At 46.8% G+C, this 27,797-nt stretch overlaps 1 protein-coding gene across 1 annotated transcript in view; it reads left to right on the top strand.

The window, feature by feature from the left end:
- Positions 1-2,869: 2,869 nt before the first annotated feature.
- EGFR (epidermal growth factor receptor) overlaps positions 2,870-27,797 on the top strand; it is a 197,083-nt gene continuing 172,155 nt past the window's right edge. Inside the window, exon 1 of the mRNA XM_081244819.1 lies at positions 2,870-3,084. Coding sequence (XP_081100945.1) covers positions 2,997-3,084 — 88 coding nt within the window. The 5' untranslated portion in view covers positions 2,870-2,996. The remainder of the gene's footprint in view (positions 3,085-27,797) is intronic.

The raw sequence follows: 27,797 nt of genomic DNA, 5'->3' as shown, positions 1-27,797 counted from the left end.
GATTAAAGTCTTATTTAAAATACTCAGAAACTTCTTCAAAGAGGAGAACTGCTCATTAGAGGAAGGGAAACAATTTCCGATTTGTGGCTGGCAAAGTAATGAACAGCCTGTGTTATGAAAATGGATGGACCACAGAGGATTTAATATGGGAGGTACTACAGTCTCAGTGCATACTTGGTGTGCACGGATGCTTTATGTAGGAATTTTGGGGCCAAGTAGAAATTTTGGTTGTACCTTCTCTAAAAAGTTTCCAAGATATTCTGAAATAGAATTTGGGGGCCTGAAGTCTCCATGTGTCTCAGGTCTGGAAAAGTGGCAGTATGAGAGTGATGAAGGACATGGCCAGGGTTTGAGTTCAAGGCTGGCCTCATGACTAGCAAGGATGCTTTGGGACTTTGGGCAAGTTATTTACTTAACCTTTCCCAGCCACAGCATCATCTTGCTATAAAAGGCAGACAAAAACGTAACCTAGCTCACGGGTGGTCAGATAAGCTAATTTCTGATCAGTACTTAATACAGTGGTGTCAAGGCTGCTCCTGCTACGCCTGTGGTGGTGGTAGGGGCAGCTTTTGCTGGGATATGGCCCAGGGTGTGACGTGGGATGACTTTTTGCAGAGGCTGGGTGCCCAAGCATCCTGTCTACAGGGTCCAGTCTGGGCAAAGCTCCGTTCTCTCAAGAGGATGTCATTTCTGTTAGCTCAGCCACACAGTTTTTTTCTTAACAAGTAACACATTCATGAGTACACTCCACTCCACGTACCTGTCAAAGAGCATAAAATCATCCTGCATGTCACCCCTCACTCACATCACAAGCTCAGAGGAGAAACTGAACCTTCACATACATGTCCCAGGAGGATGCTGAGCTTCCCCGTTCCTCTCCAGTCACTGGGACCAACCCCATATTGGTTCGTGTACTTGAAGTGTCACCCTGCCTCTTCAAGTAATTGTTCTCACAAAGCTCTGCTTCTTGAGATGCCATCAGGTCGTATGGAAGGATGCACTGTGAAGGTTGTTGCTCTCTCCTTTTGGGAGAGTCATGGGAGAAATCCCTGTGCAGTCTTAAATATTTGATGTAGCTTGAATAGCTTGGTGTTTTAATGGACAGTATATTCGTGCTACCACACAAACGTTTCCTTGACAATGGCTTAGGGCCCAGTCTGTGGCCCTTGTTGAGTAAATGCACAGAATTTCTGTGAGCAGATCTGCTACAAGACGCACCCTTGGCTGCATTCTGTGCCCCCACTGCTGTGTGCCTTGGTGTCCTTCTCTAGCAGGTTGTCCTTTCCTGAGGTTGTTTCTTTACAAACCACTTTAAGTCCTTGTTTGGACCGTGTGGAGGGGACTGAAGCCACAGACTGCAGAACGTACACAGCCCTCTTCATCCAGGGGTTGGATGAGTTCAGCAGGCTCAGTGGTCGTCCTGATTCATTAAAACAAAGAAACAAACACAGATGACTCTAAACTTACAGAAGTCCCAGGTTCCATGGGCTTGCTGCCTGGGAAGGAAAGATGCAAAGTTCTGCTTCTCCCACCATAGGAAAGGTCCTGCTTTAACTCCACTTACTGTAGGTTTGTGATTCCTGCTTAAACAGCAGGGAGACCAGAGCTGAACCGCCTGAATGTCACAGTGGACCTAGTGAGGAGGGGGAATCTGGCTGTAGACAGGCGGAAGACATCTGTCCTGTAGGCGGGCTTTGCTGAAGGAATTTAGCTAAAAAGTTCCTGCAGGGGCTTCCCTGGTGGCGCAGTGGTTGGGGGTCCGCCTGCCGATGCAGGGGACGCGGGTTCGTGCCCTGGTCCGGGAGGATCCCACATGCCGTGGAGCGGCTGGGCCCGTGAGCCATGGCCGCTGAGCCTGCGCGTCCGGAGCCTGTGCTCCGCAGAGAGAGAGGCCACAGCTGTGAGAGGCCCGCGTACCGCAAAAAAAAAAAAAAAAAAGTTCCTGCAGCCTGAGAAAGCCTAATTTCTTCTAGCCGAGTCCTTAGTGGGTTTCCCTGGCTTTACTCCTGCTTGAGTTACAGCGTGGTTGTCTCTGGGCAGAGGGGCACCTAGCTAGTGTTTGTGCTGAGCCTTGATTCTCAGCGCTTGACTTTTTGAAGCGCTTTACTGCATGTATTTGCTTTTCAAGTACTCCTGGCACATGAAATGCTGCGGGCTCCTTCGGTGCCCATGCACTCGTTCAACACACATTTTTCCAAGGCTAGTCTCTGTGTCAGGAGTTGGGTGCCCTTATTTCAGACGACTTCGAGGGTGCCTGACGGGATCCGAAGGACCCTCGGACTTGAGAGCGCATCTCAAGAGGACAGGCACCCACCGCATCCACGCGGGCGCGGCAACTACCTTCTTGGAGGCCAGGCCGCCGCTGACCCCCCACTGGGATGCCGGGGTGCTCAGAGGAGTTGGGGGCCAGAATAAATCGGTGGTTTCCCCCTAAGTACCATCATCCGGCCTTGGCCTAAGGCTCGGCCAGTTTGCCCGGAGCTAGAACAAGTTTGCTCGGCAAGTTGGAGGGAGGAAGAAGGGAAACGGGAACCCTGGCACAAAAGTGGCTCGCAGTAGGCTGGGTCAACGAGACAGCAGGCAAGTCCGCGGGGACGCGTCCCGAGGGACAGCGGGGGGAACGCCCGGCTCGGCAATGAACTCCCGAGGCCTCGCTCGGCTCCGCAAGCCCTCTCCCCGGGCACCGGGCTCCCGGGGCCGCCGCTGTCTGCCTCCCCCTGTCCTGCCGGCCGACGCTCCTCCCGCCGGTTCCTCCTCCGCTAGGCGCGCCGTCCGCCCCTCCTCCCGGTCCCTCCTCCTTCGGCTCGGCCTCCCAGCGCCCCCGCCCCCGCCCCAGAGAGCTAGACATCCTGGCGGCCGGCGCAGCGCGCAGCCTCCGCCCCGGCTCGGTGCGCACGCCCGCGGCCCCGCGCGAGCCCCGTCCGCCCCGCGCCGCCGAGTCCCGCGCCCCCTGCACGGCCGCCGCTGCGTCCCGACCGAGTGCACAGCCCGGCGCGATGCGACGCTCCGAGGCGGGCCGCGCTGTGCTCCTGGCGCTGCTGGCCGCACACTTCCAGGCGAGTCCGGCGCTGGAGGAGAAGAAAGGTAAGGCTGCCCGCGCCGCCGTCCTTCCCGTCCTGGGCGGCCGCGCTTCTGCCGGGCCGCCGAGGAACGCGCGCGTCGGTTCCGGGCGGCGGGGCATCTCGGGCGCGAGGCGCGGCGGGCCGAGGAGCCCAGAGCGTGGCTTTCCCGTCCGCTCTCCTGCCCTCCGCCGGGTGGACGCCCCGGCGAGCGCTTGGTGCGGGGCGGGTGCGTCCCGGCACGTGCGTCAGCAGTCAGCCCGGGCCCGGGGGCCGAGGAGAGGCGCGGGGTCCACCCCGCGCCCTCGGACCTCCGGAACGGGAGCGGCCCTCCGCACCCGCGCCCCGCCCCCGGGCCGGCTCTCCGACCCCGCGAGCCCTCCTCCCGGCGTACCCTTGACCCGGAGGCCCGAGAGCTCGTCCCGGACACCAGCCACCTGTGCTGCGCGGCTGGGAGGGCCGCCCCTCCCTTCGGCACGGCCCGTCCGCGGCCCCCCTGCCGCCGCGAGCTGCCTCCGGCCGTCCGCGCCGTCCCAGACGGTGGGCTCTCGTGAGTGGTGGCTTCCCGGGACTCCCGAGACTCGCCCCCACCTGCAGCCTTTGGGCCCCGTGTCCGCGCTGCGCGGTGGAGTGGACAGAGCGGTGGGACCGGCCCCGGCGCTACAGCCGGGTCCTGGTGCGAACGCCCCAGGGGCGGAACCCTTCCTGGCCGGGGCCCCGCGATTTCAAAACAGGACTCACAGCAAGCTTTCCTCCTCAAAAGCCAGAGATTTTTCTCTTTGGGATGTGTCTTCTAGCTTTTTGAAGAATTTGACATTAGGCCAACCAAAATATTAAACTTAACTAAAAAAAAAAAAAAAAGGATTGATGTCCATGGTTCATGTGTGCCCTGTCCAGACCCAAAATGAGCGAGTCTGGCTTCGTGACTACCGACCATAAACCCACTTGACACGAGAAACATGCCTCAGAAGGTTTAATTGCACAATTTCAAGATCGAGAAGCCCGGGTTCCGAGAGTCAGGTCTGTACTTGCTGTTGATGTCATTGGCTCAGGGAGTTGGTTTTGGGGCTGAGCGCCTTTGCTGTGGGAACGCTAAGGCATAAAGCAGTGGTTCCCAAACTTTGTTGCAAATTAGAATCACTTGGACTTTAAAACAAAACAGAAAACAAAACAAAAAAAATGATGTGTGGCTCCCACCCGCAGACTTTCTCATTTCTCTGGTCTGGGGTGAGATCTGCCATCTGTATTTTAAAAAGCTCCTCCGGTGCTTTTGTTGGGCAACCAGGTTTGGGAATCACTGGCAATAGAGGTGGAATCTCTGGAGAGATTACCTGCCCATTGAAAAAGCCCTTTTGGAACATCTGGAGTTTTAACTGTCTTGCAAAAATATGGGAAAGAGGACGTGGGGGTGATTTCAGTAATAAGGGATTAGTCTTTTCACTGACGGGCTCCCGTACTCCATGCTGTGAACCCGGGAGGCTGGGGTCTTGCCCCTGCATCAGTTGGCAATAGGGTTCTTCTAGGCAGGGGGCAAGGGGACCCCATCCTAATTTTAAATGAAACTCTGGGAGTGCCTCCAAAGCATCGCTATTCTCACTCCAGAAATGTTCCCAGCTCCTTGGTGTTAGCCCTTTGGACACTACTATTAGTGCTTGGAGATCTGTCTCTAAGAAATATACAAATACCACTTAATTTGCCTGTCAGTCCGTGGTTGTTTAAAACAGAATCCTCCTGGATAGAATAGTGAGAGTAGGTGAGTAAATGTCATTGGGTTAAAGTAACATAAAAAGACCAAAGTGTAAGGGGCAGATTATTAACAAAAAGTGTCAAAGACCCATATCAATCAAATTTGGTCCGTTCTGTTCTAGAAAATTTACTCATTGTAGAGAGATTTGTTTGGTTCTAAGATATGGTATCTTTTGTTCTTCCTGCACTTGGTCCTGTCAGACACCGTTTTAAGTGTCCTCTTACTCCTTACATCAACCATACGAGGTGGGTCCTCTCATTATATATGGGGAAACTGAGGTACAGAGAAGTGACTTTCCCATAGCCAGCAAGAGGCAGGATTCAAACTCAGGCCTTCTGGCCCCAGAGCTTCCCCCAGCCCCTGCCTGTGCTGTCTTGTGTGAGTTCTGGTTTCGGGGGAGCCCTGTCGGTGTGTGTGATGTAGGAAGCTGGCAGGGGAGGAAGAGGACCGGGGATGGGGAACCCATCTGGCCCCTGGTCTGGATTCCTGCTCCTGGTCCTCAGGAGACACCTTTTGTGGAGAAGCTCAATCACCAAGTGAGCAATGACCCTGGAGATTGCTGGACGGATGTTGAGCAAGCCCCTTGCTCTTGCAAAAGGGAAAGGTGAAGGCGCTACTCCGGAAGTGATCCTGGGTGGTATGCCCAGCCAAGCCAGCCTGCCTGGCCCCTCCTCTGAGGGCATCCTTGGTTCAGTAGGTCTGGGCTGTATTGAAGAGGACAAACTCAGGGATTCCAAATTGTATCCAGAGTGAACCCTCCTTCCTCTAAGGAGACCAGAGGACTACCACTCAGTACTGGCCTGGAGGCCAGGAGCCTGTGTCCTTATTCCCGCTCTGTGTGAAGGTGGACATGTCCCTTGCCAGCTCCAGGTTCTTGAGTCCTCATTTCTCAATTCAACGAATATTTATGGAGTGCACAGAATGTGCCAGACTTTATGAATTAAAAGGGGCAGGGGTAATCTTAATGGTTTCTGTTGTTGCTTCCAGAGTGGTTCTTTGGGCCACTAATTAAGTATTAGTAGATTGCTTTTCAGATCTGAAAAGGAGACCAGCGTCTGTGTGTCTGTCATCTGTCCACACCTGGGTAGCTCTGTCTAGCCGTAACAGGCTGATAGCTCCCATCGGCTTTGGACTGCCATTTCAGGCTTCATATGTTTAGTTTTATAGTCCATATATTTTCAAAAACTTATTCTGAAGTTTGAAGAAGCCGATTGCCAGAATCCATTGTGCTATGTAATTAGACTCGGTCCACGTGATGGCACTAACATGTTTTAAAATGTTTTTAGAGGTAGTGTCAGTAAAGAGGAAGAATTCTGCCCTGTTTGAAAAGAAAATACTCTTTGTTTTTCCTTTGATCAAAGCTCCAGGACCAGCAGCTAGTGTCTGAAACTTTCTTGACAGGAGTGGCTAGCCAGCTCTAACATTAAATTGATGATCATGGTGTGTAAGAGAAGATAGCCCCATGCTGGTGCCCCAAGCCCTGATACGGGGGCAGGATCAGAGTGCTGCGGACACACGGCTTGTTGAAGGACACCTAAGAAATCGGCTGGCACTCGCCCTGTGGCTTGCTGTGAAAGTTGTGCTTGTGTGGGTGTTTGTGTTTTCATTTGGACTTAGTATAGTAGAAACGGGCTTATGGTTTTACGAATAGAGGTATGTTTTGAGAAAAGGTCCAAGTTCTAGAACATGGCTCACCCGTGTGTTGTTTCCTTGTAGACACAATTTAAAAATTATATTATGCCCCTCAGATTTCTACTGAACAAATCCCATTTTCGTTTTCTTCTGTCACTTGTGGACATTCGAAATTATGATAAGAAACATTTTTGGTCTCAGTTAATTATTACTGGTTTATTTCTGAACCATCAACACACATGGAACAGAACTTACATCTTAGCTTGTTCTCGTAGGTCATTCCCGTTTGCATCGGAGTCTGCCCATACCTTCTTTTTCATCTTCCTTCTAAAAGCTTGTCTTTTCTGAGAAAATTCCAACAGTTGTCTCTTTGCACAGCATCTAAGGATAGTCTGCCATCCAGCCCATGGGCGTAAGCAGGTGAGCTTGAATTCGGGCAAGGATCCAGGCTTTGAGACTTAGGCCAAATAACCGGTTTGACTGAAATTTTCACATTTTCAGAGTCATCAGGTCCAGCTTCCTTGCAACAGGTTTAGATAGAAACACTCGATTCAGTTGTCTAGAAAGTTCTCTGAGCCAGCTGGGGCAGGAGGGGTAGCTGGGGCTGGTGAGCAGTGGTGGCTTGTTTACTTAGCCTCATTAGAAGCTAAGAACTGGATTTGACGTTTTAATCTCTGAAGATGCTGAAGCATAAGATCAAATGTCTGACCCTGGTGAATGAGCATCTGTGAGTTGCATATGCTTAAAATAAACTTTACTCCTACCAAATTTCAGCAGCTTGCTTAAGAAAGTCATCTGTGAAAGCTTGAGTGTGGGGTAGGGTTTCCTTCTTTGCCCCACATTATATCCCATTTTGGTGGGTTCTCATGGAAAAACCCAGAGTCCAAGTATTTTTTCTGGCTATATCTGGAACTTGTCATTATCAAGAGTCTCAAATTGCAATTTAGTGGACTAATGGTTGGGTGAGAATGCCTTGTACACAGTTCTTGTTATAGCCACAACTGCACCTGTTACTAGGGGGCCAGCAAACATGGCCTTGATTTAGTTCATTTAATTTAGTTTATTTAATTATTATTACATAAGTTAACCACTATTGTTCTTCCTTCGAATAAAAGGATGACTATTACTATGTATTACAGCCTTGGCTTTTCTTTGCATTTTTTCCTTTACGTTCAAGCCATGGTGACAGTTTGTGCTGTTCCATCCACATTTTGAACTCTAGGAATGAATGTGACCTGATACTTGCCCTTAAGTGTCTAAAAGTCAAGTATGGGAAGAGAGATGTATAGATAACAAGTGTGGAAATGTCACAGAAGCGATGATAGAATTCCATGCAGGATAAAGAAGTCTTCTGGTATTTAGTCCTTGCTTTGAATTCCACCTGGAGAGAGGGCCAGGTATAGCCCCAGATGGAAGGGATTACTCATTTGAGCCTGCAAAGAGCTATGGGTATTTCCCCAGAGACTGTGATGTATGACATGAAGGGCATTCCGAGAGAAGTGCCAAGAGTAGCAGAGTCCTGAAGAGCGCTGGTGATTCAGTGTGACGGGAGGGGAAGGGAGAGTTGCCGAGCCTCCAGTTCACGGGGAGCTGTGTGTGAAGGGAGGGGCACCGTGGAGTTCGAAGCTAGGAACTGGCGTGATGTGTTTGCTGTTTCGGAAAGATGACTCTAGCAGGGTTGTGGGGGATGGATTACAGGGGCAACAGCGGCACTAGGGAGATGGGTGACTCCTGCAGGTGAAATGATGTCCCAGGACCAGTGAGGTTGCAGAACAAGAGACTCGGGCAGATGTGGAGGTAGAACTGATTGATAATTGTGTGTAACGAGTATAAGAAATGGAGAATCCCAGGATGCCACACAGGCTTCTGACTCGGAAGCCTGGACAAACATAAATCCATTCACGGAGGCTGCAAACGCTCCAGGAGGGCTGGAGTTGGTTGGTGGGATTTGCAGCGCTCAGATGGAGAAGTCCAGGAGGCAGTAGAGCATACAGGTCTGGAGCCCAGGGGAGCAGTGTGGCCTTGAACTGTTGTTTTATTAGACACTTCAATTGCAGGCATGGTCTTCGGCTGTAGGACGACTTGCCCCAGCCTGTTTTATGCTCACTGTCACCATCCATACTGAGCCTGGCCAGGTTGTAGATCACCAGCTGCTTTTCGGACTAGGCTGCTATGGTGAGCAGCCTGATCAGGGGCAGTTATCAGCAACTGATGAATAATATATCGTGCATCGAAGTACGGTGGGAGTTGCATTTGTGTACGGCTGCACGTCCTCAGATGGGAATCCGCCGTGTCTTATTTAGGACAGCATCAGATTACTTGGTTTTGTACGTTAGTGACTGAACCAAAAAGACCAGGAGGTGACTCCTTTTTTAAAAAACAGCAGCCTTTCCACTTTGAACATTCCTTAGAATCACCAAGGAGCTTCTGAAAAAGAGGATGCCTTGCTGCACCCTAGGCCAGTCCAGTCAAAATTTCTGGAGGATGGGACACGGGCACATACTTTTTAAAACTCCCTAGGGGGTTGTGATGAGTGGAGTAAGTGGTGTGTATAGCTTGTGGCAGAGAAGAAATTTTGTCTTTGTTCTCTGATTCCCATGTTTTACTCATTACATGAGCTTCCTCAGGAGTGAGGGGCTGGTTTATATTTCATTAATAAATGAGTCTCAGAGTTGCATTTTTTTCATGAATTGATACATGAGAAGTCTACTACAGTGGCTCTCAGAGTATGTCCCAAGACAGCAGTAGTAGCGCCTTGAACTTAAGAGAAATGCACATTCCTGAGTCCCCAGCCCGGACCTCTGAATAAGTACTGGGGGTTGGGGCCAGGGTTCGAGAACTGCTAACGTGCTGCCCGCAGGCCTCGAGCTGGGTTCTGGGTACACACTCGAGGAACACGGGAACTGTGCTCGGCCTTACTGGAAGCACAGTTTGCAGGACTGAGCAGGGGGAGGGCCACGTGTAGCACAGTGTCTCATGATAGACATGATGGGGGTTTTGGTGGAAGCCCAGAAAAGGGGCTGCGTCTATCTCTGGGACAGCGGCAGTGTCTCAGAAAGAGGACATTTAGCTGGACCTCAGAGAATGAGGGTTTTGCCTGGTTTCCATGCGAAGGGAAAAGAGAGAGATGATACTGTGGCTGGTAGTCCTACAGCAGGCCTGCCATGGCTGGCCACTTCATAAATGCACAGGTGAAGGCTTTAGCATTTCCTGCTTCCTTTTCTGAATGAGCATAAAGAAATTTACAATGTCAAAAGTAAAGTGCCCGAGAGCTGACACATTTTATATTTAAAAAATAAAATGGTCATTTGGTCATCTTCTTAAAAATTAACCAGATATGAAGGATTGAACTAGAATCTGGATTATAGTTCATAGTTTTAACATTCTCCCCAATAGCAAGATTTGTCCCTAAAACTTGTGGTGAATAAGAAAAATGACTTCCTCCAATCCTTTATGTAACTCCTACTACAGAATGCAAGGAGAAAATGGCAACAAAAGTCTGCATAATTCTAGACACAATGTGTCTAGAATGTTTCTAGACACAATGTGTCTAGAATCACAATGTGATTCAATGTGTTGAATCACATTGAACTCAGAAAATCAGATTAATCGAGCCACTATCACTTATGAATTAGAAGACATCTATTTCCTGATTCACTGTTGAAAATTGCACAGATCTACCTGTTTATTTGCAGAGCTCATTTGGAAACAACCAGGCAGATTTGTAACAGGGGATTAATGACTGCGAAATGCTCCCTTGTGCACTCATTCCTGCCTTTAAGTGGAAGGAAATATGGAAGTGGTTCTAGACCACTGTTTACTTAGCAGTTGTTTTAAGAGCATTTATGGAGGATTTTATTTTAATCGCAGAAATGTGATACCTGAAGGTTTTACTACTATGGACATGCAACCCTGCACATGGTAGATGATGTCATGATGGCCTTAGCAGTTGTAGTCCTTTGCACATGCTATCATTATGACCACTTGCTGAAGTTCCTTTCTTTTACTCTAGGTTTTGGAGAAAACTGATGCATTGCATATAATCTCTCAGTTTGACAAACTGAATGTATGTGAAAAACTGCATGTTTTAGTTTCTTTGCCCTCGCTCATAAATTCATCTCTACTTTAGTGTCTGGAATAAAAACAAATCATTTATTGAATCTGTGCAAGTCCTTAAGGACAGGCAAGTGTTCCCAGAAATCTCTTATAATTGTAAATGGGATTTCAGAAAGTTTTGCAAAAAAAAATTTTTTATATCAGAAACCTGGTTTTACTTATTTCCCAGCAAATGTGGAATACCTGAAGTCTGTAGGGAGATTTTATTGCCATACCCTTTCTGCATTTACACAGTATCTCTTAGTTCATTCGTATGCATCATAAGCTAGAGTAGATGGCTAAAATTGTTCTGAACAAGATAAATTAAACTATTTTAAGTTTCTTCTAGTATTAACTTGTAAGATCCTTTCTTTTTTTTTTAACTAAAGTATACTTTAACATAATATTAGAAAGTTAAAAAATTATCACCTCTTTCACAAGAAAAGAAAAAAACACCCCACTACTTTTGATTAAGTCCAGATGAATGAGAGAAAAGCAAAAGGTGGTAGTCTAGTCGAAGCATTATTGTATCACCTGTTGGTATTTAAGGTATTGATTTTTAAATACAATGCATTTCAGAACTTTTTCTTGGCTTTGATTTGCTACAGAGTTAATAGAGAATCAGAAACCTTTCCTTATAGTTACTTCCTGATTTCTTTCTCTTGCCATTTCCTGATACTTTAATAGACTTTATGCATGGAACGTATTTATGAGTGAGAATAATGAATTACCTTAATCTGTCCTCCCTCCCTTGCCTTCTTTGCATCCTTCCTTTCCTCCCTCCTTTCTCTCTTTCTCTCTTTTTGGAAGCTGTTATGAATAAGCGTTTGCAGAGAAAGAAAACTTCAACAAAAGATTGCAGTGAAAAACTTTGACGAGTGACTGCAATAATATACTATGTAATTTTTTTAAGTTAGGAAGTATCAAAGACATTCAGTATTTATGATTTTTGTACAAATAAGCATATTCTTGTATCATTCCTTAAAAGTGGTGTTGCTAAAGTTTTCCTTAGTATGTAGCTTAATGTATTTTTTTCCCAGTAATCTGTTGTTAGTTACATTAGGAAGAGAAAACAGATTAGAATCTACCTTCCTAGTTTCAACTTCCAAAAAACAACTAAACCAGATGGTTCTGAGCCTCCTGTCAGCTGGAACTGTCTGTGAAATTAAAAGCAAATCTAAATGCATGCAAGATATATATTTAAACATGTTGATAATAAACGTATTGTCCCTATAACTTAGATGCTAAAACATTGATGTCATAATAATAATAATAACACCTTGCATTTATACAGCACTTCACAGTTTACAAAATGCCTTAATGTCCATCTTTCCCAGGCTCCCAACAACCCAACGGGATGGAGATAATTATCCACATTTGAAGGTGTGGGACCCAGGCTCACAGGGGTTCTGCAGTTTGCCCATGGTTACTGGGCTAGTCAACACTTAGGTGCCGAGAGCTTTTCCTGCTTCACAACACACGCTGTCTCCTGACACATGTGACACATCTGACACAGGTGACACATCTGATACGGGTGATGCGTGTGACACGGGTGGCGCATCTGACATGGGTGATGCATGCGGCATGGATGATGCATCTGACACCTGTGACACATCTGACACAGGTGACGCATCTGACGCACATCTGGCACCTGTGACACATCTGACACGGGTGATGCATCTGACACAGGTGACACATCTGACACAGGTGACGCATCTGACACGGGTCACACATCTGACACGGGTGACACGGGTGACACATCTGACATGGGTGACGCATCTGACATGGGCGACATCTGGCACGGGTGGCACGTGTGACACATCTGGAATGGGTGACGTGGGTGACATGACACGGGTGACTCATCTGACATGGTTCACACATCTGACATGGGTGACACATCTGACACCTGTGATACATCTGACACATCTAACATGGGTGACACATCTGACATGGGTGACACATATGACACCTGTGACTCATCTGACACGGGTGACACATATGACAGGGGTGACACTTATGACACCTGTGACACATGTCACACGGGTGATGCATCTGACACCTGCGATGCATCTGACACGGGTGACACACCTGACACCTGTGACACGTCACACAGGTGACGCATCTGACACAGGTGACACATCTGACACGGGTGACGCGCTGTCACCCGTGTCAGATGTCCCGCACACTCTCCTTACCGCTCCTCTGAGACGTCCCTGATTCTTCGCTGTTGATGCTTCCTCTCATTTTTAGTCCTGTTTGTGAATCAAAAAACTAACACAGAGCATTCCTCAACATTTCTGTTATACATCTATTACTTGTTTTTAATGCCCCTCACAATTCCTGCTCTGTATTGTTCCTTTCCCACTTTTCCTCTTGATATGAAGTATTTTTTGAGAGTTGTCTCTTAACATATGTGTTGTAATAGCCTGTTGCATAAGACACAGGCATTGAATTTATGAGCCTTGAAGACATTTACTTTAGAAATTAAAAGTATAACTTTATTTTAAAGAGTCATAAGCTTATGTAAATTTGCAAGACCTGTAAATACTTGAAGAAAAAATCAGGGGAGAAAGCACCTTGATGTAGCAGTTGGGTCAGTTCACAATGTGTGTGGCAAAGTGTGCTAATTTACTTACACAGTTGTGCAAAGAATCGTATTCTGTGATTTAAATGAAGCACATACTTCAGTTCATTAGGGTGTGTAAACAGCTATGATGAAAAGAGACACACTTAACAAACAGTGTGCTCTCCAGGGATGCTCACGTCTACGTCATACCCTTTAGACAAAGCCATTCTGGCAAGTGTCATCCTTGGAAGTGTGGACTTAAGGAGAATTTGTTACAAAAATGAAGCTGCCCTGCTTTGAGGAGCTTTGTTGGTTAAATGGATGGAACAAGGAACATGACGGTAGGTGGGCCCCTCATTGATGGAGAGACACCTTTCCTCAAAGAATTTCCAGATACACTGTTCATTCTCCTCCATTACAAAGGAAAGAGCCTTTTTCAGCTATTGTTTATTCCTAACATTGTGGAAACTTTTAGTACTCCAGCAGAAATTTATCAAGTGAAATAGGGAAAATTCTGTATGTAAGCTGAATAATTTTTTTTTACTTTTTAATATTTATTTACTTAGGCTGTGCCGGGTCTTAGTTGCAGCACACGGGATCTTCGTTGCAGCGTGTTTAGTTGCGGCATGCAGACTTTTTAGTTGCGGCATGCATGTGGGATCTAGTTCCCTGACCAGGGATCGAACCCAGGCCCCCTGCATTGAGAGCGCGGATTCTTACTCACTGGACCACCAGGGAGGTCCCTGTAGGCTGACTAACTGATCTGCAATTGCAGCCTGTGTACTCAGGTGTAGGGGCTGTCACTGAGAACATGATTTTTGCAGCCTGAGATGGCACAAACCCTTACAGTGAACAGGCAGCTAGTATATTGATCTCAGGGCCACTTTAGTAACTGAGCCTCTAAGTCTTGCAAAAGTTACTTGGGCAAAAGCTATGCCGTTTCACTTTCAATCAGCAAAGTCTGCCTAGCCAAGGCAGAACAGACAGTTAAGCAATTTGGTGAAACGGGACAAGATAAAGAGTCGGTCAGATGAGTTGCTCAGATTTTCACTTCACTTTCTGCCTCCAGAGACTTTCTCTTGTTTAAATGCAAATTTAATGATGTCCCTGGCTGGGGGAGGGCATTCAGTGAGAAAGCCCCAGGTTGATGGAGGAGTTGGGTGGGTAACTGAGTCCATGTTCCCTCATGACATAGGGATTGTCCTTAAAGTCTTGGCTAGAAAAGCTAGCTTTTTAGGTTGAGCAATGGCTACTAAATAGTCATAACGTTGCCCAGTTGCAAAAACAAAACATTCAAACTATAGCCAGGGAAAGAAGTAGTCAAAAATTCAAGGTCTGAACCATCCTAGGAGCCAATGAGAATGGGGTGTTTGATGCCACGGTGGGGACAGTTCTCAGGAGTGCGTTCTTTTGCAGTTTTTCATTCTTCCTTGGACTTCATTTTGGGGAGAGGTTGGACTTTATTCCCCTTCTAGGCTTGCATCCTCTCATCTAGGTGACGAGGGAGAGGTAGACCGAGGTGGCACCCACAGTGCAGTGCAACCGTGGTGAGCGCAGGGATGCTGAGTGCATGTTTGTTGAAGTTTCACAGGCCGAGTGACTTCTGGACACTATGTACAATGTTGCTTTTTAATTAAGAGAGAACCACTGGGTACCATGTAATGTAATAACAGTATGCAGGCCTGATCTCATGACCGTCACGTGTCGTGTTCACGAGGTATTCTGTCGAGCCAGAAAAGGCACAGGCTGAGTTTAAAAGGAGCTTTAAAAGTAACAGATGAGGGCTTCCCTGGTGGCTCAGTGGTTGAGGGTCCGCCTGCCGATGCAGGGGACACGGGTCCGTGCCCCGGTCCGGGAAGATCCCACATGCCGTGGAGCGGCTGGGCCCGTTTGCCATGGCCGCTGAGCCTGCGCGTCCGGAGCCTGTGCTCCGCAACGGGAGAGGCCACAACAGTGAGAGGCCCGCGTACCGCAAAAAAAAAAAAAAAAGTAACAGATGATAATTAATTAACACCCAGTGGTTTTGAAATGAGCCATCAACATCCCAACTCAGCAGTGTCTCTCAGAGATGGGGAGAGGGTGGGATGCTGAAGCCCGTCTCTGTCTGAGGAAATGGCTTCGCGCGGTGAGGTGGGAAGAGCGTGTCTGCAGATGAGTTTCCTCAGCGTTTGATCAGTGAAGTTTCATTCTGCGTAGACCTCCACGTGCACACACCTCTGCCTCCTGGTGTGGCTTGGCTGGCCCTGACAGGTGGGAGTCGTGTGCCTCCTGACACACGCGGCTGGGACGTTTGCAGGTCGGCAGCACGTGTGTGCCACCTCCAGAGACGTGCGACCACTGCCCTCTGGCCGCCTGTGACTGTCCTCGTTCTGTTGCTGGTGTCATTTTGCCGCAGATGCTTCTGGCCACTTATCAGTTTTCTGTGCCCACTAGTTGGTATAGAATTGATTCTCCTGAAGAATCTGTATCCGTTTATATTTGGGGCGCTGTAAAGTGGAATGTGTATGTCATTTATTAAAATGTCATTATTAAATGGGGAAAATGTTCTGGGGTTTCTTGACTCAAACAGGGAAAGAGGACACTTCCTCAGCCAAGAATTGACTACATTTGTGGGGTGAAGAGGACTCACCAAACCAGAGGTCAAAAAAGCCACAGGTGCCAATTGTTCAGGGCTCTTGGAGTAACTGCCCTGAAAACAAGGGCTTCCATTAGGTGGATGTTTGTGAATTTCACTGGTTCTGCGTCCAAAATGATCATGTCTGTGAGTAATTTTTCCAATCTAAACGTTATTATAATAAGCTAAAGAATGCATTCGACCAGCGATTCTAGGACTAATCATCACCAACATTTTTTTTTTTTTTTTGGCGGTACGCAGGCCTCTCACTGCCGTGGCCTCTCCCGTTGCGGAGCACAGGCTCCGGATGCGCAGGCTCAGCGGCCATGGCTCACAGGCTCAGCCGCTCCGCGGCATGTGGGATCCTCCTGGACCGGGGCACGAACCCGTGTCCCCTTCATCGGCAGGCGGACTCTCAACCACTGCACCACCAGGGAAGCCCCATCACCAACATTTGACGGATGACTTTTTCATGCTAGAAAAGGCAATAATAACGTTCGTATCGCTATCATCTGTTTGATGTTAAATTTTTTGTAAACAGGAAAAATAAAATGTGTACATGGGACTAAAATATAAATATACAAAACAAGGAATGTATCAGAAAATCTCTTGATCTGCTGTGTGGTTCTTTTTCTGGGCAGAAGTTACTTACTGAGGCTCTGCATCCTGCACACTCACAGGATGGTGTGGGGTCTGGATCAGTCTCCCCTTGGTTGCTGGGCACGTTGGCCAAGTTGAGAAGCCCCATGAGTACTGTTTTCCTCATCTGTAGCATGGAGACAGTAATGGCGCTTATCTCCTGGGGCTGCCCAGAGGATGAAAGGAGACGGTTTGTTTAGAGGATGGAGTCCATTCCAGAAGAGCTCACTGTTATCACTGTGTGAAGTGCTGCTGACTTGCACTCTGACCTCTAACCCTCACCATGACCTTTATAATCCCTGTTGTAGATGGGGAACCTGGGGTGGGGCAGTGTCACACCACTTACGGAGCTCATCCGCCCAGGCAGCGTGGCCCTGGCCCCTGCCCGGGAGCCGGTGTCCTCAGCAGCTGCAGGTCTCTGCCCCAGATGCCCACCCTGGCTCGGGATCCTCAGGAGGCCATGGGGTCCAGGCAGGGAAGGCTCAGTGGACCCACTCAGGGCCTCAGTTTCCCTCGGAAGAGCACTGTTGCTGTTTTATTCCTGTACAGCCCTGGGCCAGTTTTCAAAGTGCTCCTGATTTCATTGTACAACCTGATGATTTATTCCTGTGCTGTTTTCACGTTAGCACTTTTATTCCAGCCACTGGGAAGGCCCATTTCTCGTCTGTTTTGCCTGCTCACCCCCCTTTCATCACTGCAGCGCACATGGCAGTGATGGCCACACACGTTTCCTTCCTCAGCCTTTATGTCTTCATGGTCCCCTGGATAGATGCCCTGCTGGGAGCCCTTGGCCCTTTCAGCCACAGTTCAGTTTCTAAAGAAAGAAAAAAATTGGTCTGTATTCCCCCTTTCAGTTATCATTTGATCTGAAATTAAGCTGTTTCAGGTAGTGCTTAGTGTACTTGTGGTGGGTCCAGAGCTGCTGCATGTCCTGCCCAGGGGCCGCTGCCTTCATCTGTGGCACCAGCCTCAGAACTTCCTTCGCTTTCCGGGTCTTCACCAAGTTTGTACTAAGGCCTGCAGGTGCTCTTGTGGAACCAGGAAAATGTACCAGTTATCTATCTATCTATCTATCTATCTATCTATCTATCTATCTATCATCATTTTATTTATCATTGTTTTTGAATTTTCAAGATAACAGATTGGTCATGAATGAACATGCTAGAGACTTGCTATTTCCTAGCAGCAGCATATAAAAGTTATTTTTAAAGTTGTTTTAAATCTGTGAGTAAAAATAAATTGCCTTTGCTGCAAGAAACACCAAAAATGGAAAAGCTAACAGTCCAAAGACGATCATTTATCTCATAGGCATTGTTAGCAGCATAGCTGCTTTAAACAGTGAGAAGATTTGTGAGACGCTTGATTTACAACTGGGTTGAAGCGCGTTCTAACCTTCATGCCAGGTCTCGCCATCCTTGAGCTTTTTGGAGTCACACGGCACAGTTGTGGAGATGTGGCTTGCCTGTGAGCGGGCCATTTGAAAACAGGCAGGACACACAGGGAAGCAGTGAGCGCTCCGGACACGTAAGCCTTTGGGAAACAAACATTTATTTTCTTAGAAAATTAACTTTATGGTTAGCTCTTTTTTTTTTTTTTAAAGCATGGGAGAAAAGAAAATGTGCAGTTAGGAAGGTTAGGATTAAGGAAGTAAACTGCTGTACCTTCCCTAGATAACGTTGGAGAGAATAAGTTCTTCACTTTCAAAACACACTTCAGGGCTTCCCTGGTGGTGCAGTGGTTAGGAATCCGCCTGCCAATGCAGGGGACATGGGTTCGAGCCCTGGTCTGGGAAGGTCCCACATGCCACGGAGCAGCTAAGCCTGTGTGCCACAACTACTGAGCCTGCGCTGTAGAGCCCGTGAGCCACAACTACTGAGCCGTGTGCCACAACTGTTGAGCCCGCGAGCCACAACTACTGAAGCCCATGCACCTAGAGCCCGAGTTCTGCAACAAGAGAAGCCACTGCAATGAGAAGCCCGCGCACCGCAACAAAGAGCAGCCCCCGCTCTCCGCAGCTAGAGAAAGCCCACGCGCAGCGATGAAGACCCAATGCAGCCAAAAATAAATAAATTAAGTAAATAAATTTTTTTAAAAAACACACTTTACAGTAGGTATTTGTCTGAACTTAGTATTTGAATCTTATTTTTTTCTCAATAATTTTTTTTTTTACTTAATAGAGATGTTCAGAAGACTTTTGAAATTGTTGTAGTCCTTAGACTAAAAATAAAACACTGACCACCTTATGTAAATATGAATGGTGGTTTGCTGCAACAGCAAAGCTTTCTGTTGTTAACTTTTTATTTCTAAAGAATTACAGATTCACAGGAAGTTGCAAAATAGGCACAGGGAGGTCCTGTGCACCCACCCACCACCAACTGCCCCCAGTGGAACATCTTAGCAAAGTTTTAAATATTTAGTTTGACGTCTTTATCTAATATAACCTAGGCTAAATGCTCACTATTTTAATTAGCTAGTAAGGTGATAATATAGAAATCATAGCCTTCACAGTACTATTTAGAAGTTAATTTTTTTTTTAAGAAAGTTTTTGGTCTTTAAATTTGGAGGCCATGGAGGCATGAGGAAGGAAGTGGAATGAGGGATGGAGGGAGAACATAGACAGACAGACAAACAGAGAAACAGAGAGAGATAGAGAGAGAGATTGCTTTCTCGCTTGATTGATTGGACAAGCCAAACATTCTCTTCTAGTTTTTGGGTTAATTTGCCAAGTTTATATTGTGTTCAGATCATAAGTGGTTGGGTTTTTGTGTGTGTACCGTTATGTCCATCCCATGTTTATTCTCATCTATTTGGTCTATTTTGCCTTCTTTAATTATCGATGCCCTAGATGAGGGTCTTCTGGATCGCTGGTGATGATGTCATGTTTCTTGATTCAGATGCTGATTCCACAGATGGAATCACTCAGTGAGGGATTCATGGACCTGTGTATTTTTGATTTGTACACTTTTCTACATGTACGTTATACTATAGTAAGTTTAAAATACTGGACTCACAGTCACTAGGTAGAGAAGATAAAAAACCTGTAGGGAAAGCCAAGATTTTATTAGAAAATTCAGGATCTCAAAGACAGTATTGGACTTCCAAGTCAAAGCATTGCATCTTTTCTTTCTTTTGGTATAAATAGCAAAACGATCTCTTCAACTCAAAGTGAGACTGCTCTTCCTGTTACTTCACTTTAAGTTAACTACAAATTATTTTAAATATAGGGCTGGAAAAGGGTAGCATCAGACTGGCATACTCCTTCTCATTACACATACATAAAATTCTCCCCAGGAGAAAGCCTCTTCCAGCAGGTACTCACCAACTGCAGAATCCTTGCAGAAAGACAGTGTCATTGGAGGGTAACCACATCTGCCTTCCCTGTCTATTACCTCCCAGTGTCAGGGTCTCATGGAGCTATATTTAGACCCACACAGGGAAAGAGAAGAGAAAACCAATCCCATGGTAAAGACAGGTCGCAGTGCACATGACAGATACATTCCCATACCGCAGATCCTCTTGTGGGAGTCTCTAGGGATTCCCAGATCGCCAAGCATGCTGAGCCCTGGTTCTTACACCTGTTCCATTGCACAGCCGTAAACTGTGCTCACAATACAGCAGGGGCGCTTTATCTTAATAGATCGGTATAATTTAGCAGAATCATATTCATGTTTCATTTCCAACTTTTCAGTTCAGTTCAACTCAATAGGCATGCGTTAAATGTTTACTGCATATATTGTGTACCAAGAAGCTGCTGGGGGCCGGGTTCCATAGTCAGAAAATGTAGTCTCTGCCCGAATGAGCCTGCAGTCCAGAAGCCCATTCCTTCCGTCAAGTTTCCGAAAGTGAGAATTTGGTCTCATGTCGTTTGTGAGTTCTTCAGAACTGGAGTGACAGTCGCAGGAAACCTGAATGGGTTCGCTGGGATGCTGGTGTGTGGCTGTGAATCAGGACGCAGCTTTCAGAGCCCCTCACAGCTTTCTCAGAGCCTTTGACACACTTTATCTTGTTTGAATAATCATGCAAGAATAGCCTCATTTCGGGGACTTCCCTGGTGGCGCAGTGGTTAAGAATCTGCCTGCCAATGCAGGGGACAAGGGTTCGATCCCTGGTCCAGGAAGATCCCACATGCCGCGGAGCAGCTAAGCCCGTGCGCCAAAATTACTGAGCCTGCGCTCTAGAGCCCGCGAGCCACAACTACTGAACCCATGTGCCACAACTACTGAAGCCCGAGCGCCTAGAGCCCGTGCTCCACAACAAGAGAAGCCACTGCGATGGGAAGCCCATGCACCGCAACAAAGAGTAGCCCCTGCTCGCCACAACTAGAGAAAGCCCACACGCAGCAGCGAAGACCCAATGCAGCCAAAAATTAATTAATTTAAAAAAATAGCCTAATTTCCCTTTTTGAACTCTTTGTCAGGGTGATCCGGTAGATTACAAGCCCCAGCTTCTGTGTTCACAGAACCGAATTGGTTCAGAAAATATCTGAACTCTTTTCATGTTTCTAAGTTAACATCTAAAATTGTTTACCATAAGCTTAGTAGTTGTAAGAGGTAAAATTTCAATCCTTTGGTGAAGCTGCCAGAAAGATGCTGACTTCTTTTTGCTGGTCAAAACACTTGTTAATACTTTCCTTAAAAGACCTATCTCAGTTCTGAATGCCGATTCTAAGATGGATATTTTGACACTTGATGGGAAGTTGGGGCAAGGAGCCGTCAGAGACTGGCTGCAGTGAGGAAGTCGGCCAGGCTGTCTGCAGTATTTCAGTGCTGGGTCCAGCACCGTGCACGCGGCCGTCCTTTCATGTGGCACCTGGAAGGGTTTTTACAAACGGGGCCTGAGATGGGCCAGAAGGGTGGTTGTGAACGGAGAACCTGGGTTCAGGTGGGTTGACTTTAGGAAAGGGCACACACAGGCGGGGAGACCCTGGAAAGTCCGGTACCGTGGGGGTCACAGCCCCCGTGTCAGACTAAGGACAGAGCAGGCAGGAGTGTGAAAGTGACAGTCCGGAAACTGGAGGAAACACACCCTGCCTGCAGCCTTTTCCTCAACAGTGTATCTTCCTCCAGAGGGAGGGAGGGGGCTTTGAATAGCATGACCATTCTCAGGAAAATGGCTGAGCAAACCCATCACAGCGCAGGTGCGCTGGTCTCTATGATGACGCTGAGCCCACTGTGCATCCCCGCCTGGGGCTGCTGGGGAGCAAACCCACTCCCTGTCTTGAGCTTAGTAAGTAGTGGCGGCAGTTATGAAGCTACTCTGAAGTTGCTTTCTCAAACTTGGGGGCCACAGATGTACCCTTTGGGGGAAGAGCCTATGGACTTTATGAGATTTTTAAATCTTGTTTATTCATTTTGAGGCTAATCTAAATTCTTTTGAACTTATGTGCAGACTGAACCATTTTGTAGCAATAAATCACAACCCGATGGTACGCGTGTGTGTAGGTAAACCTCACCCTCCAGTGATATCTTAACAGTCACTTGTATATTAAGGAAATTAAGAGGAGAAAAGGCAAGCTGTGATTTTATACTGACCCACCCACTTACCACGCATTTCCCTTCCCTTCTGTCGTTCAGGCTTGCACTGACCAGTGGCTATTGCCTGACAACAGTGGCCTCAAATATTTCACTCAGTTTTCTGGTTGTTTATAGCAGGAGGACAGTCTAGTACCAGTTACCCAGAAGTGGCCAGAAGCAGAGGGGTGTGGATGGCATGTTTATAACTTCAGTGTTTCTCCAGTTGGGGTCCAGTGGAAATTGTTTTTCTGTAAAAAAAGGCCCATACAGTATTAAATGTGAGAAGCCTCACTATAAATGAATAAAGCTCAGAGGAGCGAACAGGTAGGTGTCTTGTTCAACGGACTGTACTAGGGACCTGATCATCACACACTTGGCTGATGCTGGGCAGCAGAACTAAACCAAGTGTCAGAAGTTCTGTCTGTACACGCCACGCTTTAAGGGGAACCTAGAAAACCTAGAGGGGCAGTAGAGATGGCAGGAGAGTGTGGAAGCCTGAAGAACAGTTATAACAACCAAGGCTATGTAATGGGAAGGAGAGGAACTTTTAGGGGCCACACCTGCCTCTTCAGGTTGACAGGGAGAAGAGTGTGCAGGGATGAGAAGGGACAGCAGAGGCCCACAGAGGCACAAGTCATTTCAACTCTGGCCAGAGAGGAATGTGCTTGGTTGAGGCAGAGCCCCTGTGTCCCGGGGGTGGTCGGAGACCAAGCTGTCATTTGTTGGGTTAGTACTGAGGTGGTCGTTTATAGAGAGAGTCTAGGAATGCTTGAGTGTGTAGATATTTAAGAAATAAATTCTGCACATCCCATGTTTTTTCCGTACGCTGTCGTGCTGTCAACAATGGTTGCAAAGGAAGCGCTGCCTGACATGAGCCCCCCCAGGTCTGGGAGCAAGGAACTGTCCCTAAACTACTGAGAATGAAGGAACGAGATGGGTCCTCTGTGGATTTGCTCCCAGCTGATCTTTCTCTTTCTTAGACCAACTGATTAATCTCTGACACATGACTGTCCTCTTAAGTAATACACTGAGAGTGAAGCAGAAATTCAGAGCTCCCTGAGGGTCACAGGCTGTTTTTAAACAAGTTTTGTATGGGGTAGATCCAGCCTTGTCTCCCCTGGCTCTTGTTACAACAAAGAAAGCTGCTTATCAAAAAGTTCTGTTTGGGCTTCCCTGGTGGCGCAGTGGTTGAGAGTCCGCCTGCCAATGCAGGGGACACGGGTTCGTGCCCCGGTCCAGGGGGATCCCACATGCCACGGAGCTGCTGCGCCCGTGAGCCATGGCCGCTGAGCCTGCACATCCGGAGCCTGTGCTCCGCAACAGGAGAGGCCACAGCAGTGAGAGGCCCGCGTACCGGGAAAAAAAAAAAAAAAAAAAAAAAAAAAAAATTCTGTTGTAGGGGTGCCTTTCTGCATCAAGCTTGGAATCTGGCCATGTGGAGGTCAGAGGAATGAGTCCCCTAGGGAAGTATAAAAGCTGGATCATGCCTCTATAGCTATATTGCCTGTTAAGATTTCTGCACAGAACTACTGTATATGTACATACTGCATTTCTTCCAAGAAATATTAATCCTGAGACCCGCAGTCAAGTAGGATGCAGAGATGCTTAAGAAGACGGTGAGCTTGGAAGATCTGCAGTTACATCCTCTGTGTGCTGTGACAGTGTGCTCCATCGGGGAAAAGCTTTGGTAAATACAAAATGGGCGAATCAGACCTTTGCGATGCCTTTTACGTACACATTGCTATTTTCATTTCAAGGCTGGTCTGAACTATTACAAAGTAATGTTTAAAAGTGCTTTCCTCACTCTTCTTTTTTTTTTTTTTTTTTTTGTGGTACGCGGGCCTCTCATTGTTGTGGCCGGTCCCGTTGCGGAGCACAGGCTCCAGATGCGCAGGCTCAGCGGCCATGGCTCACGAGCCTAGCCGCTCCGCGGCATGTAGTATCTTCCCGGACCGGGGCACAAACCTGTGTCCCCTGCATCGGCAGGTGGACTCTCAACCACTGCGCCACCAGGGAAGCCCTTTGCTCACTCTTCTTTGCTCTGCATTTGCCCATCAGATCACTACAGAACTGGAGAGAGATGCTCCTTTTTGTTTTTCAGTGTCTACTTATAAAACATGTTTTCTGAACAACTGTGTTTTAGGGACAGCATGGCTTTTCCCAGAAAATATCAGGTTAACATTAAATAGGCACTGGATGTTTATCTGATCTTGTTTATGGGAGCTTGAGAAATTCGGTAGCCTTTGTATATACTTTACGCTGTTAACTAGGTAGGAGGTCATTGGAACATTTAGAATTCCACTATAAACTTCTAAAATTATCAGGTGATAATTTTATTTGCATTGCATCTATATCAGAAGATGTTTGTTATTCATCCAGGAATGAAATTAGCTATGTGAGAAAGAATATGTGTCGTTCTGTATGGAAATGTACATTCAGTGACCAGCAACTGCATGTCCTTCAGGAGCTCACAAGGCCATTCTGCACCATCCACCATGGTGGACGCCTTAGTAAATGAGCCTGGGCCTGTGTGGTGGGAAGTGTCATAGCTACACCCATGGAGTCAGTCACTGATGATGGAAGAAGTTACATATAAAACCATAGAGTGAGCCTGAGGTACTCTGCACTTCTTTTAGGACATTCTAGATTATTTATGTTCTGGTACAAATTTCTCACTAGATTGTCAGCCCCGTGTGACAAGCAGCTTCTGGTTCATTCAGCCCATAATTCCCAGCACCATGCCAGGTACGTAGTAAGCAGTAAATAAATACTGGCTGCAACTCATCGAACATATCTAGGGTACGATTGCATTTCAAATAAACTTCTGAAATCTGAACACAGCTTTATTCACTAAGAAGCATGAATGTATTTTTGAAAAGGGGGGGAGGACTTTTTAAACCAGCAAATGATTAGATTATAATGATCTCAATTCGTAAATTTTCTCACTGGCCTTCTTTATACTTAATTTGGAGTACGTAGAAAAACAAGCATGTCTGAAGGAGAGTGCCAAGTGTTTTCTTATTTTACTTTTCAGAGCATTCATCTCTAAAGTAAAGAACATACATTGGTTTAAAAGTATTTTTAAGGAATTAGTAGTTGGATTAAAATTGAGTTATCAAGGAAAAACATGTCTTAACTTCATGCATTCATGATTAGACCTCTTCATATAGAAGGGTCTGAGATTTATCTGCCGTATTCACCATCATCCAAAGAACTCAGGGGCATAGATTTTTTTTTTTTATTAAAATTAGTAGAAATTGGCAGGGAGTTTAGAGTAATATCTGATCTTCAGAGCACCCTTAGCAATTAAAAGAAAACTAATTATTTTTGCATGGAATACGATAAGGTGACTTTAAGTGCATATTAAAAGGTCATAACCATGACAACTCTTAAATATTACATCCAAGAAAAATAAGTTTGACTTTCATTTATTTTGGAAATAGCTATTAACTGTCACCCAAGAAACATTATGAACAGTGGGTTAGCTTCACGCCAGAGTGTTGTGAAAGTCAAGTGGCTAGTGGTTATTTATTACTGACAAGAGGCAGAAGTCATGTCCTGTCGATGTCTATATGTCTGGATCTGTCCAGAGTTGGTACGCTGATGAGAAGACCACAGGTACTAAATGAGGGGCTTCAATGAAATAAAATTGAATTGCAAGGACAGGGAAAGCAAAGGTCATTGAATTCTGTGACTCATATCCCAAGTATCATATGCTTTCTTACACTCAGTGCAGGATTCCTCTGTTTCATTTCATATTTCCATGTAGCATGGATGTGGGTGAGAGTCTCCTTTACAAAGGCGGTTCATGTAATTTACTCTATGTAAGTGTATGAGGAAATTATAAAATTTTGAACCATCAACCAGATAAATTTTTGCATCTTCAAACCAGACCACATAAAATTGAGGGAATCAGAAGAACTATCTAAACAAAGTAACGATAGCAGGTCAAACTTTGCTGCCACACATGAGTCTGGGGAGGAGCCTTGGTCTTGACTTTGCATGCACGCGTTTAACAAATAGTTCCTTCTTCTTTCCCATGTACCTCTGGAAATGGAAATTAGCGTCGTCAGTGACTTTACTGGGAAGTAGAAGCTGTCTGTGAACTTCCTTTTGTTGTTTTTAAATCAGACTATCACATTTAAATGTCAAATATGATAAGCTGGCATCCTTTAGAAATACCTGTTTCAAATCAAATGGTATCTATCCTTCAAACTGCCATTTAATGACTGACTACTATACGCAAGGTGTTACCTTCAAACTTAGGACTTAAGCTGCAAATCAAGTTAACAGATATTAGGAACATGCAGATCCAGACCAGTGGTTCTCTCCTGGGGACAGTTTTGCTCCCTGCAACCCCCAGTCCCCTTCAGGGAACATTTGGCAATGTCTGAAGCAGTTGTTGGTTTTCACATTGGGGTGTGTTATAGGCCTCTAGTGGGCAGAGGCCAGGGCCAGTCCCTGCCATAAAGAACAATCCCCAGCCCAAAACGTTAGTGGTGCCGAGGTGGGGAGACCCTGGGCTGGGCCAAGCCAACCGTATTCAGCTCTCACTCATCCGTCTTTTTCATATCACACCAGAATACACTCATGGGCTTTATTCCTCCCAGCTTTGGAGTTAATTATTCCTTTGCCTGGGTTTTCTGTGTGCCCGCAGTGCAGCAGCCAGCTTGGAATTTGGCATTCCTGATGGTTGCACTCGAGCCAGCATTCCACCTCCACCTGCACCAGCCTGTCCAACCTGAAAGCTTACCGAGTGAAAGCAAGAGTCATGTGAAGACGCCTTAATTATACCCACCCATAAACTTGCTTAGAAAGGAATCCGTGAGGTCCTGGAGTCAGAAATTGGCTCTATCACTGTTGTAGAAACAACATAAATTTAACAGAAAACACGTGCTTTTCTTTTCCCTTCTTTTGTCCCCCTCCTGGCAGTGCAAGAGCGCCATTAGGTGAAGAAATCTCTCCCCATGCCCCGCTCCCCAGAACCAGAAGAAAACCCAGCTTGTTCTAGCCCAGCTTTGTCATGGAGAGAAGGCAGCTGCTCCATTCTGAAATAGCCTTTCTCTGAGAGCAGCCTGCCCAAGGATGAAATGCGTTTAAGAGTTTGAATTACACAGTGCACAGTGAATGCATGCCTGTTTCTGCTTTATGGTACTTGAAAGTGAGGCTGTGTGCGCTGAGGTTTTAGATCACTACACCGAGTGGCCTAGCAGAGGGGGAGGAAACCTTCTGCCAGGCAGGGGTCACTGCGTCAGTCTTGGGGTGCCGGCCCACCAGCTGCCCAAGACTCCCGAAAGGGCTAAGTCACCATGCTCCTGGCCGTGCCTAAAGGGAGTTACTAGAGTCTTGGAACAAGGCCACACACCTGTGGGGTGTTCCCTGGGCATTTGGGCAGGGCAGGTGACCAAGGGTCCTGTTGGAGTTGGAGGCCAACTTGAAAGCACATCTGGTTGTGAGCTCAAGTTCAGTAACACCCCCCCCCATAATTCGTGTGTGTCATAAAACACAATAATTTCTTGAACTTTAAAGTCATGCCCGTAATAGTGCCTGGCATGCAGCAGGGGCTCCATAAGTATCTGTTGAGTGAATGAATGAGTTCAAAACTGACGGGCTCTTGGTCCAACTCTCACTTAACAGAGAAAGAAACTTGAGGTCCACAGAGATTCTGCGATTGACAAGTGAAAAGGTTGCTTTCATGGGCATGGTTTGCAGGGCCCTGTGGGTTGTTATGTGCTAATACAGACCCCCAGGAAAACACCCACTCAGCAGACAGTGCTGGCTTGGGCACCCTCCCGCTTCTGCTCCCAGCTTTCTTAAAAAGAGCCTCCAGGATTGCTTAGGCTTCAAGCTCCCCCAAATCTGCTTCAGCCTAGTGGAGAAAAATCAAAGAATAAATAGAATGGGGCTGAAGACCTCAACATAACTATTAGTT

The sequence above is a fragment of the Mesoplodon bidens genome (assembly GCF_964165515.1).
Source record: "Mesoplodon bidens genome assembly, chromosome: 9".
Taxonomy (NCBI): Eukaryota; Metazoa; Chordata; class Mammalia; order Artiodactyla; family Ziphiidae; genus Mesoplodon; species Mesoplodon bidens.
This window is presented reverse-complemented; position numbering and strand designations above follow the sequence as displayed.